This window comes from Erythrolamprus reginae, chromosome 3 (assembly GCF_031021105.1).
Source record: "Erythrolamprus reginae isolate rEryReg1 chromosome 3, rEryReg1.hap1, whole genome shotgun sequence".
NCBI lineage: Eukaryota > Metazoa > Chordata > Lepidosauria > Squamata > Dipsadidae > Erythrolamprus > Erythrolamprus reginae.
Genome location: NC_091952.1, coordinates 45,622,070 through 45,634,120, shown reverse-complemented (window position 1 = coordinate 45,634,120; position 12,051 = coordinate 45,622,070). Strand labels below are relative to the sequence as shown.

General features: G+C 34.7%; 1 protein-coding gene across 6 annotated transcripts in view; it reads left to right on the top strand.

The window, feature by feature from the left end:
- Positions 1 to 12,051, top strand: part of PTPRF (protein tyrosine phosphatase receptor type F) — a 630,248-nt gene that overhangs the window by 312,141 nt on the left and 306,056 nt on the right. For all 6 annotated transcript variants that reach the window (XM_070745049.1, XM_070745054.1, XM_070745053.1 and 3 more), the window contains 2 exons: positions 5,599 to 5,744; positions 8,530 to 8,671. In XM_070745049.1, the coding sequence (XP_070601150.1) occupies positions 5,599 to 5,744; positions 8,530 to 8,671 (288 nt within the window). The remainder of the gene's footprint in view (positions 1 to 5,598; positions 5,745 to 8,529; positions 8,672 to 12,051) is intronic.

Sequence of the window (12,051 nt, the reverse complement as noted above, 5' to 3'; positions counted from 1 at the left end):
GAGTTAATTGAAATTTGAAATACAAAACTGTTCCCAGAAAAGTAGGTTCCCTCAAGTTGAGCTTGCACTCAACACCCATACAAAATAGGTGCAAGAATATGACAAATTAGAACCATAATACTAAAGATAATTAGCTTTTTCAACAGCTTGTAGAAAATAACATTATTAAGTTTGATCTATGAGCCTTCCAAAAGGAATGATTCTAATTAAACCATTGAGGTGTTCTTGAAACTACGGTAGGTGATGTTCTGTTTGATCCACATAAAAAGAATATCTTTAAATCTATTAAAATCAGGATTGAGGAATTAGGTTAATGTGCACATGAACAGGTTGTAAACTAACTTGCTATTTTCATTTTTCTTGAAAGCTGAGCAATAATTATTCTATGAATGTGTGTTACAATATTTGTAATTCATTCCCAAGAAATGAAATGAAATATTTTAGGTAATTATGTGTAATCTTATTTTTGGTTTTGCTGATGCTCTGTTCTGAATTCTCTGTATATAAAAATCCAAATGAAGTTTTAAAAAAAATGGTTGATATAATGTGAATCGCAGTGCATGCTCATTACAAATGTGGATACTGTCCTCAACAGGTCAAGATCCAGTTCAATGAATAACACATATAATCATTAAATGAGCTCTTCTTTATCTGTATTGCCAATTCAGAAACCCATTGAAATTGTTTGCTGAGCTTGGAAGGCAAACCCAAGTATGTGCCTTACATTTATCCATAAAAGAAAGATGAGCTTATTGTAATTCCTTGAAATAGAGGAATGTGATTATAGTGATGAGGCTATGCTATACTAATAACCAACTGCTTGTAAAGGGAGCTGAAAACATTTTAGTCTCTTGGTAATCTTGTGTATCAAACATGTGAAGAAAAGCAATGTATATGTTTGTATTTTGGAAGCATAAGTATTCACCACCATTTTCCTTCCAGGCAATAGATTTTGCACTACTTTTTCTCTTGACCTGATATATTTTCAGCTTTTCATATATTTTCTTTGCAGTTTGATTATTTGATTGTTTAAAGACAATTGTAAATTAGAACTTTAGGTTGAAATGTAACTGCCCTGCAAGAATCCATTAAAAACCAGTTATTGCAATAATAGCCTCATTTTGCAAATAAACTCAAAGTTAGTAGCCTGCAAAACATTTTAATAGCATAATGCGAATGCATGCTATAAATTGAAAACACATTTTGAGAAAAACGTGACTAATTATTTTACTAAACAAATAATTCCCTCAACACTGTCAAACTATTTACTAAGTCTGCACTACTCCCTACAATTTATATTGACTGGTTCCTAATATGGTTTGATTGCTTATTTGTACCTGGACTAACATTAAGTGTTGTATCTTTTGATTCTTGACGAACTTATCTTTTCTTTTATGTACACTGAGAGCATGTGCACCAAGACAAATTCCTTGTGTGTCCAATCACAGTTGGCCAATAAAATTCTATTTTATTTTATTCTATTCTATTCGTGTATATTATAAAAAGCAATTGCTCTTCCACTCATTTCTTCACATTATTATTATTATTATTATTATTATTATTATTATTATTATTATATTATTATTATTATTAAATATTTTTTTGTTAAAATTTATATACAGTGTTCCCTGTATATAAAGTTTCACGGGGGATGCGTTCCGAGACCGCCCGCGAAAGTCAAATTTCTGCGCAGTAGAGGTGCGGAACTAAATACACCATTTTTGGCTATGAACAGTATCACAACCCCCATCCCTTAACACTTTAAACCCCTAAATTACCATTTCCCATTCCCTTAACAACCATTTACTCACCATTATTACTGGTACTCACCATTGAATAAGACACTTAGTGATCCTGATATTTATAAACATAATTATTTATTAACAATAATTATTTTTTTTGTTATTTATTTGCAAAAATTATTAGTTTGGTGATGACGTATTACGTCATTGGGCGGGAAAAACGTGGTATAGAAAAAAACCCGCGAAGTATTTTTTAATTAAATTTTTTAAAAAAACCATGGTATAGGCTATTCGCAAAGTTTGAACCCGCAAAAATCGAGGGAACACTGTACTTTAAAATTTCAAGTGCTCAAAGAAAACATCTAAACTTTTTTCCTGTATATTCTTCTTTATAGTTCCAGAAGAAATGTATGGAAGAGCAATAATAATAATAATAATAATTATTATTATTATTATTATTATTATTATCATTATCATCATCATCATCATCATTTAGATTTGTATGCCGCCCCTCTCCGAGAACTCATTGGTGTCCTTTAATAAGGGTGCCACATTCCCCAGATCTAGACATCCTAAATTATATATTATAGGAAATATTTTCCAATTAAATAAATATATTATTTTGCTTAATTCAAAAGGCAATTGTAGGGTTTGTGCTAAAAGTGAAAGAGAATGCAGTCACACAGAGACACATAATAGACAGAGCATTCATTAGTGAGTTATTGGATTCTTTGTCTGAAATGAAAATTACCTGAGTAAAAGAAATGGAATAAATAATAATAAATTCACTAATATAGGAGGGCTGTAATAAATTCGCTAACATAGGAGGGTAAATGATTTCATTTCGCAACAGAATCTTAAATAATGAATAAGCAGTTTCTGCTATTAATGGTTATGGATGAGGCAAGGGTTTTTGCCTGTGTTTTGTAAATCTTTAACCATTCATTGAAGTGAAAAGAACACCCTTGTTCAGTCATCTCTATATTTATTGTTTAATGTGCAAATGTCACTTTTTTCACAAAGAATGGCAAGTATCTGAAACAGCAAATTTTTGGAGGACATTTAAATGGGGGGGAGGGGAAGAGAAGAATTGTGTTCATGAGCCCAAGCTCTTCAGCTTTGCATTTTTGTTGATTGTTTATATTTAAATTATCCCTCTACCTCTATGCTCTTTATTTTTTTGAGCAGTAGTTTTAGATATTTATATTTTATATTTATATTTATTGTATTTGTATCTTTTTGTCCATTCACTCAATTCAAGCTGCCTGTCATGTAATTTTATATATGTATGTATGTATGTATGTATGTATGTATGTATGTATGTATGTATATGTATATGTATGTATTTTTTGTGATAATAGACATTGGTTGCTGCTATATATGCATAGCATTTCAGGTAGCATAAACTACATCAAATGTGTTTCCAGATGTGAAGTTGCAGACTTCCTACAAAACCCGTTTAATATAATTTCTTTTACTGTATGCAAATCCTTAAATGTTTCACAACAGGAAAATTGGTTGTTTTAATCTAATTGATACTTCAAGAAAGTGATGCTAAAAACTATGAGGTAAAATCTTTAGCAACTTTTTAATTAAAATTATACTGTTGACAGAAATAATTTCAAAAAACAATATAACTGCAACAGTGTGAAGTACATAAACCTGGTATATAAATTATAATACACCCCATTGTTTTTGAAAAAGACTTCTGAGGAAGTCTCTAGGAAAACTGTTACAGTATAAATGCTGTGATTTCTTTGCATCATTTTCTGGAATTGGCACAGAAATGAGGCCTAGTCTAACTCAGACTATCCAAACGGTATAATAATTAGTGATACTGAAACTGAAAGATTCAAGAGAACAAATTGCATGCATAAATTCCTGGCAAATTGGAGGTGTGGAATGAATGGTACTGTTGGAATGAAACAGTCTGGTTGCATTAGCTCTTCATTCTGAGGTACTGAGCACACCGAACCGATAGGAAAGGAATTAATTGTTTCTAATCTACTGATTTCTAAATATTTCTCCAAAGACCTTTCGGGGTGATGGTCTCAGTTCTTAATATTAATATTCAATATCCATTTCTAATTTTAGCATTCAAATTATCTGCCGGTAAATAAAGTGACTGTATTTTATTCCATGAGCTTTTTAGTTGTATTTTTCTGATCCATTTTTTTTCAATGCTCAGCTAAACTTGGGATTATGATCCTGTCATTTTAATACGTTGCATCACGTGAAAACATTTTTTTAAAGACATGTATTTCTATTGAATAAAAAGACTTGACATTTCCTTCCTTGTCAGTCTGAGAATAGTTTGCAGAGTCAGCAAGTCATCTCTGCTCAACTCTTTACGGAAAAGAGCAATCTCTCTCTCTCTCTCTCTCTCTCTCTCTCTCTCTCTCTCTCTCTCCCTCCCTCCCTCCCTCCCCCGCTCCTCTCCCTCTCTCCCCCCTACACACACTCCCTCTCTCTTTTGTAATAGTATATGATTATTGGGGATTTACATCAGCAGGGGTTTGATTTTTTTAAAAAAGTAGAAAGTCTGTATTAAACAGCTTTTGTGTTTTACGACTCAACAAAGCAAAATAAGTCACGGATGCATATAGGCAGACTTGAGAGCCAGTTTGATATACCATAATTGTTAAAGCGTCTGGGTAGAAACTAGGAGAATGTGAGTTCTAGTGTCACTCTTGGCATGAAGCCAAGTTATGTGACCATGAACCAGTCACTCTCAGCCCTAACAGACAGGCAGTGGCAAACCACTTCTGGGAAACTTTGCCAAGATAACTCTAAGGACCCAGAAGTCAACACGGATTCAAAGTGTGTGTGTGTGTGTGTTTCTGTGTAATATGTATGCAGGTATGTGTGTAATATTAATAAATTATTTGAGATAGAAATTATGGTTGGCTCTGGCCCAGCTCCTGCCCCAAGGAATGTAAAGGTAGATACAGGGGAAAGTTCAACATGTCATAGACCTGTTTTATTGCCGACAGGGTCAGGTAGTGCAGTTTCCTCGGACGAAGAAGAAGGTGGGAGTGACTTGGAAGAGGGGGACTTGGCACACAGCCCAGGAAGCCAATCTCCATTATCTTCAGTCGATTGAGATGCAGAAGTCTTGGACCCACGCAGGCACAGAGTTATGCGTAGAAGAGACCAATTGAGGACATATTACAGGAGATAAGAGAAGCCACCTGTGTTTGGGTGGGGCTCCAGTAATTAGAGCTGCTGATACAAATAGCAGCGTGTGGGCTTGGCCATTATGGAAGATTATCTGCCCACAGTTCTTCAGGATCGTGCCTTGCTGTTTTCCGGACTTTGTTTGTTGATTTTTCATGCTTTTGAAACCAAAGCAGAGCAAAGTGTGTGTGTCTCACTTCGTTGGAAGAAGAAGGGCTTTGACGTTTCTTCACAGCTGCTAGCTAAGTACTTAAGGACTGATTAAGGGAATTATACAGCCTACAAGGTTGTTTTGGGACCAGTGCTCTTTGCAATACAAAAAGGGTGCTTTGTTTTCTTTTGAATTTTGTGATAAAGAACATTGTTTTGAATTTTCAAACGTGTGTTTGTCTGAAATTTGTACCCTTCAATTTTCAGGAGGCTCATTCATACCAGAGAGCCCGGCAGAACAGAAATATTCCAAAAAAACATTGTCAAATTCCTTCCCAAGTTCTTACTTCCGATATATTCCCTAGGAAAAATAACATATTTTTAGAAGTGCACAAGCTTGTCATGAGAAAGTTGTGTATGGTAGCTTTGTGCTGTTGGAGTTAACTTGGTTGTACTTAAAACTCCTAATTTAAAGTGCTATATATTTTAGATGTTCTATCTCACCAGTTAGTATATTTTTTTCTTGTAGGCAAACCAAACTTTATGAAAACCCCTGAAGATCAGATTGGGATTTCTGGTGGTGTGGCCTCCTTTGTATGTCAAGCAACAGGAGAGCCAAAGCCACGCATCACTTGGATGAAGAAAGGAAAAAAGGTCAGCTCCCAGCGATTTGAGGTATGTAGAGAATGAACATTTGCTTTTAACTTTGGAAGAATGCTCATACATTGAACGGAATCAAGTAGGATGAAACCTGAGGACTGGAAGGTGTATTTCTTTTTTATATGTACATTTTTCAGTAGATCTATGTTTATATATATATATATATATATATATATATATATATATATATATATATATATGTTTTCGTAGATTTTCACGGGTATGTATATACAGTGATACCTCGCCTTACAAACGCTTCGTCATACAAACTTTTTGAGATACAAACCCGGGGTTTAAGATTTTTTTGCCTCTTCTTACAAACTATTTTCACCTTACAAACCCACCGCCGCCGCTGGGATGCCCCACCTCCACACTTCCATTGCCAGCGAAGCACCCGTTTTTTCACTGCTGGGATTCCTCTGAGGCTCCCCTCCATGGGAAACCCCACCTCCGGACTTCCGTGTTTTTGTGATGCTGCAGGGGAATCCCAGCAGGGGAATCCCAGCAGTGCAAAAATGGGTGCTTTGCTGGCAACGGAAGTCCAGAGGTGGGGTTTCCCAGTAAAGGGAACATCAGTGAAATCGCAGCATCGCAAAAATACCAAAGTCCTCAAAACCCCACCTTCAGACCTCTGTGTTTTTGTGATGCTGCGATCAGGGGAATCCCAGCAGTGCAAAAACGGGTGCTTCAGCTGGCAAAAGGCGTGAATTTTGGGCTTGCACGCATTAATCGCTTTTCCATTGATTCCTATGGGAAACATTGTTTCGTCTTACAAACTTTTCACCTTAAGAACCTCGTCCCAGAACCAATTAAGTTTGTAAGACAAGGTATCACTGTACTACATATTTAATTATGGTTTTTGCTGTGATAAGATATGCAACTCTAAAAGAAGATGAAAATAAAGCAGTTTACTACTTTTGGTTAAGATAACTGCTTTTAGCTCAGAAGCACTATGCTTCTGAGCTGAAGTATTAATTGTTGGAGAGGGAGAAGAGAATGCTATTTCATTTACATCCTGCTTGTCAAGTTCTCAGCTAACAAGACTTAATTATTCTTATTTAGGGGAAGCAAATTTCATCCCATTTTGCATAACTTCCATGTATAATCATTGTATCATTCCAAGTGATGTTATCATTTCTTTCTGCTTATGAATTGAAATTAGATTAATATAAACTCATTTAGTTCCTATGTCTACTAATATGGAGCCTTTGGGTGGAATTCAGTATCAGAGGAGTTGGGGAAAAACATGATTTTCTGTATTGCTTTCCATGGTTTCTTCTTGGTCTCTCAGATGGTTCTAAATCCCAGCATTACAGAGCAGAATGTATGAAGTACCTGGTGACTGCAAGAGATTGATGCTATTGACCCCACCCAACTTTATTTAGAGAAACACTTCCTTCAGCAAATTAAAATAAAATAAAATATTCACCTTTTTGCTATTAAAGATCAACTTATAGATGGTTTTAGAGCAAAACAAAAACTCTTATGTTTTAAGATTGGTAAACACTATTTTAGTTTCTATGGAGCCAGACATATAAAGACCCTATTTAACTATTTCTGTCTGTCTCAGCAAAGTCACAAATTGGTCTCTATTTAAATGTAATGTAATAATATAATATAATGTATAATTATACATTATAATCATGTATATATAATATATACAATAACAACAATAATAAAATAAACACTCTGAGTGTTTATGCTGCCTTTTTCTTTCCTCACCCTTCCTCCAAGTACTCATTCCTATTTTAATTTGAGAAAACGGTGGTTTGTTAAACTAGCCAAATTTTAGTGTCATAATTCATTCACTGTAGCTAAGATTGAAAATGTTGGTTTAATGGTGCACTGAGGGAGCTCCACCAATCTCATTGTACATATCTTGTGCAGTGACAATAAAGATGATGATGATGATTAATTAAATTTGAAGTTAAGCAATATGGCAAAGTTTATTCCAGTTGCCTTTGGAGTATCTTAAATACGCCTGGAAATCTATGAGCATATTTTATCTTAAATCTTTAAATAAATATTAATCTGTCTGTCTTCCTGCCTGCCACATTTGGCATTTTATCTACACCTAACATAGTAATTTTGTTTTTTGTTTGTCTTAGATAATACCAAAACTATCCATACATCTACAAATATGATGCATCCAGTAATGGATTCCCAGTTACGCTACCTGCTGTGCCGTCACAGGAGGGAAATCCGGGATTCGCATGCAGCTGTGCCTCCCCGGTGTACGCATGTGCATCTCCACATGATATTTGGCTTCTGTGCATGCGCAGCATGTGAAATGTTGTGTGAGAATGCTCACGTGAGTGAGATTTTGGTGATTTTTGCCGAGTATTTTCTTCCGCGTAGGCGTGGAAGTGAAAATTGTCAAAATCTTGCTCGCACGCTTACTTGCTTCTGTGCATGAGCAGCTTACTTGCTGCTCATGCGCAGAAGCCAAATGTCACATCCGGCGGGTGCACGCATGCCCGCAGGACACATGCGCACATGACGGCCTCAGACGGCACACCGGTAGTACCAAAGACGAGTGGCCCTTCACTGGATATATTATGAGAGTAGGATTTTATTTTATCTGAAGGCATAGCCATCTGGTTATGTCTGTTGATGAAAGTTTTAACCACCATGATAGCCAAGGAGTTGTGCATAGAGGAATGTAGGGTTTCCCTAGCACGTCATGATTTAATAATTATAGCTTAAAAAATGTAAAACATTAACATGTGCAAAGGTCGTGGTCTTCTATGGATCAATTGTACTAATGAATTGATAATAATGTTTCCCTCGCTTGAAAAAGGTTATTGAATTTGATGATGGATCTGGATCAGTTCTGCGGATTCAACCATTACGTGTCCTTCGGGATGAAGCAATTTATGAATGCATGGCGGCCAGCAGTGTTGGCGAGATAAACACTAGTGCCAAACTTACAGTATTAGAAGGTAGGTAGAACTTGTTTAATTGCTGTGTTGCGTGTAAATACTACATGTGATAACCAAAGTGGACAATTTAACGCTTGGTAACAACTTTGTTTAATATTTTGGTGAAAACAGAGTTTAATATTATAAAATGGGGGCTATGTCATATATGTGTGTGAGACCAGCAATTTCTGTTTATTTTTTCCTGTGGTTTTAATGGATTTTCTGCAATGTATAGATATTGTTCAGCTTGTTTTATGTTTGTAAATATACAGTATACTACAGTATCAGGTATATAGCTCTACTCATTTCTGTTTTTATTTCTTCTGGTAGAGAGTCAGTGATATAAATCAGATACAGTCTGACTAGGAATATTACACTATCCTATCTGGAATCCTCTGGTGTCTTTTTCCTCTGAAGTATACATTAGAAACAAAATAATTGCCAATTGGAAAGTGAAAGAAACAAAGAGAGGAGTGAAGTGATAGGATTTTGGCTGTAACTAACTGGTCATATATCAATTGTTTTGTGGATTTATTACTCTTGTTATCACTTTATGCAAATAAATATATTTTCAGGAACTTGAAAAAGTAACACTCTCCTGGTTTGAGTTCTGACTAGGACTGCAGGTCCAGTCATGAATGCTATTTGGGTCCTTCCAATAGCAAATCCATGAACATTTACTCTTTGATGAAGGATTTTGGTTGGTCCTATATGATTACTTCCCAAGTAACAAAGTTCATGAGTGAGGAATTTTTTATAGAATAAAATGATAGCAGAGGATATTTTAAATCCTCAGATTTCCTTATCACTAGAACCTTTATGAATTTAACCCTGCTGTTCTGTTCGAAAAAAGTTAAAAATCTTCTGTTCGGGTCACATACGACCCGGACCGAAAACACTTCATTTGAAGTGCTTATGTTTGGTCAATTTGAAAACTTTTTTCACTTGGAAAGTAGTCTGAACATTTCTGCACACAATGATATGAAAATTGAAATGAAAAAATTAATCCTTATTGGTTTATTTTGCACATAAATGTGCCGCCCCCCCCGTTTTTGTGATTTTTTTTCAATTTATGGATAGTTTTGCTTGCAAAATGCATTCTATTTTACTAAAGTTGGTGTGGGATTGGTAGCTTGAACATTACTGCACACAATGATATGAAAATTGAACTGAAAAAATTAATCCTTATTGGTTTATTTTGCACATAAATGTGCCTCCCCCCCGTTTTTGTGAAATAGTCTTTACTTTATGGATAGTTTTGCTAGCAGAATGCATTCTATTTTGCTAAAGTTGGTGTGGGATTTGTAGCTTGAACATTTCTGAACATAATGATATGAAAATTGAACTGGAAAAATTGATGCATATTGGTTTATTTTGCATATAAATTTATTTCAATTTATATAAAAATTATGCTGTTAATTTCAAACTTACATACTTTTTTTAGTAAAATGGATTTCTTTCATAAAATTAGTTATCTGGCTACAATGTGGTTGATTTTCAAAAGGATATTCCAAATATTTATAGACAAATATGTATAAACAGTGACAATAATGGCACACAGCAAGGCCGGGGGGGGTGGCCCTTTTGTGGCAAAAATAAACCAATAAGAACCATTTTTTTCAGTTCATTTATATTTTTCTCATGTTCAGAAATGTTCAATTTAGTATATCAAACCTTTTGGGGGAAAATTCCTTAGGGATTTGTAGCCTTAAAAAATATAAATTGACACGAAATTCAGAAAGGATGGGGGGAGGGGCTTTTTGATCAAAATAAAAATATAAGTCTCAATTTTTCCAGTTCAATTTTCATATCATTATGTTCATAAATGTTCAAACTAGTTTTCCAGTTGAAAAAGTTTTCAAAAAGATTAAATTCAAGTACCTAAAAAAAATATTTTTGGTCCTGTCATATACGAACAGAAACAGATTTGAAGTTATGATTTTTTTTTGCCCAGAAAACAATTAGCCACCACCCCAAAAATATTTTTTGATGACCAGCATTGTTAAATTGAGTAAATGAATGCCTAAGATTTTAAAGAATATTTCGGATTTGGAGCATAAAAAAATAAAAAGTGAAAATGATTGCAAGCAGCCGAGGGGGGGGGGAGGCCTTATTTCTGATGTTAAAAAACCAGTAAGAATCATTTTTTTCAGTTCCTTTATATTTTTCTTATATTCAGAAATGTTCAAGCTACCAATCCCACACCAACTCCAGTAAAATAGAATGGATTTTGCAAGCAAAACTATCCATAAATTGAAAAAAAATCACAAAAACGGGGGGGGGCACATTTATGTGCAAAATAAACCAATAAGGATTAATTTTTTCATTTCAATTTTCATATCATTGTGTGCAGAAATGTTCAGACTACTTTCCAAGTGAAAAAAGTTTTCAAATTGACCAAACATAAGCACTTCAAATGAAGTGTTTTCGGTCCGGGTCGTATGTGACCCGAACATAACATTAGGAACTTTTTTTGCTCAGCAAAAACTAAGCCCCCCACCCCCCCAAAAAAATTCTCATAGAGAGAACCCCTGAAATGATGAAAAGTCATGAAATTTCAAGTTTCAGATATGCAGGGAAAATTTTTTACAGGGACTCAAACTTGGCTTCGGGTCACATACGACCCGAACAGAACAGCAGGGGGCAATTACATTGAGATTATAAAATGAGACTGAAGTTCAAGAAAATGATATTTCAAATCTATTTTATTAATGAAGAACAATTGGCTTGGGACAGCTTCTTAAAGAATTGTTGTGAAAATTTTGATCATCCTATCAAATGCTTATTAGGTTTGTTGATGTTTTAAAATTATTTCTGATTGTGGATGCTGGTGGCAGCCCTGCAGAGATGGCCTCAATAGTCCTCATGTTGTTCTTGTTTCTCTAAGTAATAATGGGATGTAGAAACGCTCTGTATTTTTAAAAATAATTGTCAAGAATGTCTTGTGCGTTTTATCATAAATACATGCTACAAAAGTATTAACAGAGGTCCTATAATATTTTACATTAAAGCAGAACTTCATATGCAGTCAGGATTTATTTAGTTTCATTGGTGCCATTTCAGATACCTAATACAGGATTTGATTTATATGTTTGCCCTGGATTTTGACATTTATTTTATTTGATAACATTTTCAATTTCATACATCATAAAGAGGCAAACTGGAGCCAAGAATCCACACATAAGTGGATTTGTTGCAGTTGCTTCCCTGGCCTTTCTTTTTGTCTACATTTCTGTCTCTCTGGCTCCAGGTTCTCTTGATGAACAGAATTGCATACATATAATGTAATTGAAAATTATTATTTTGTATGTTGATAGGAGAAGAGGTAGATATGCAAACCTTTTCTTTTCTTTTTCTCTTGGGCAGATGATAGGTTGAATAATGTATGAGTCATATTGAGC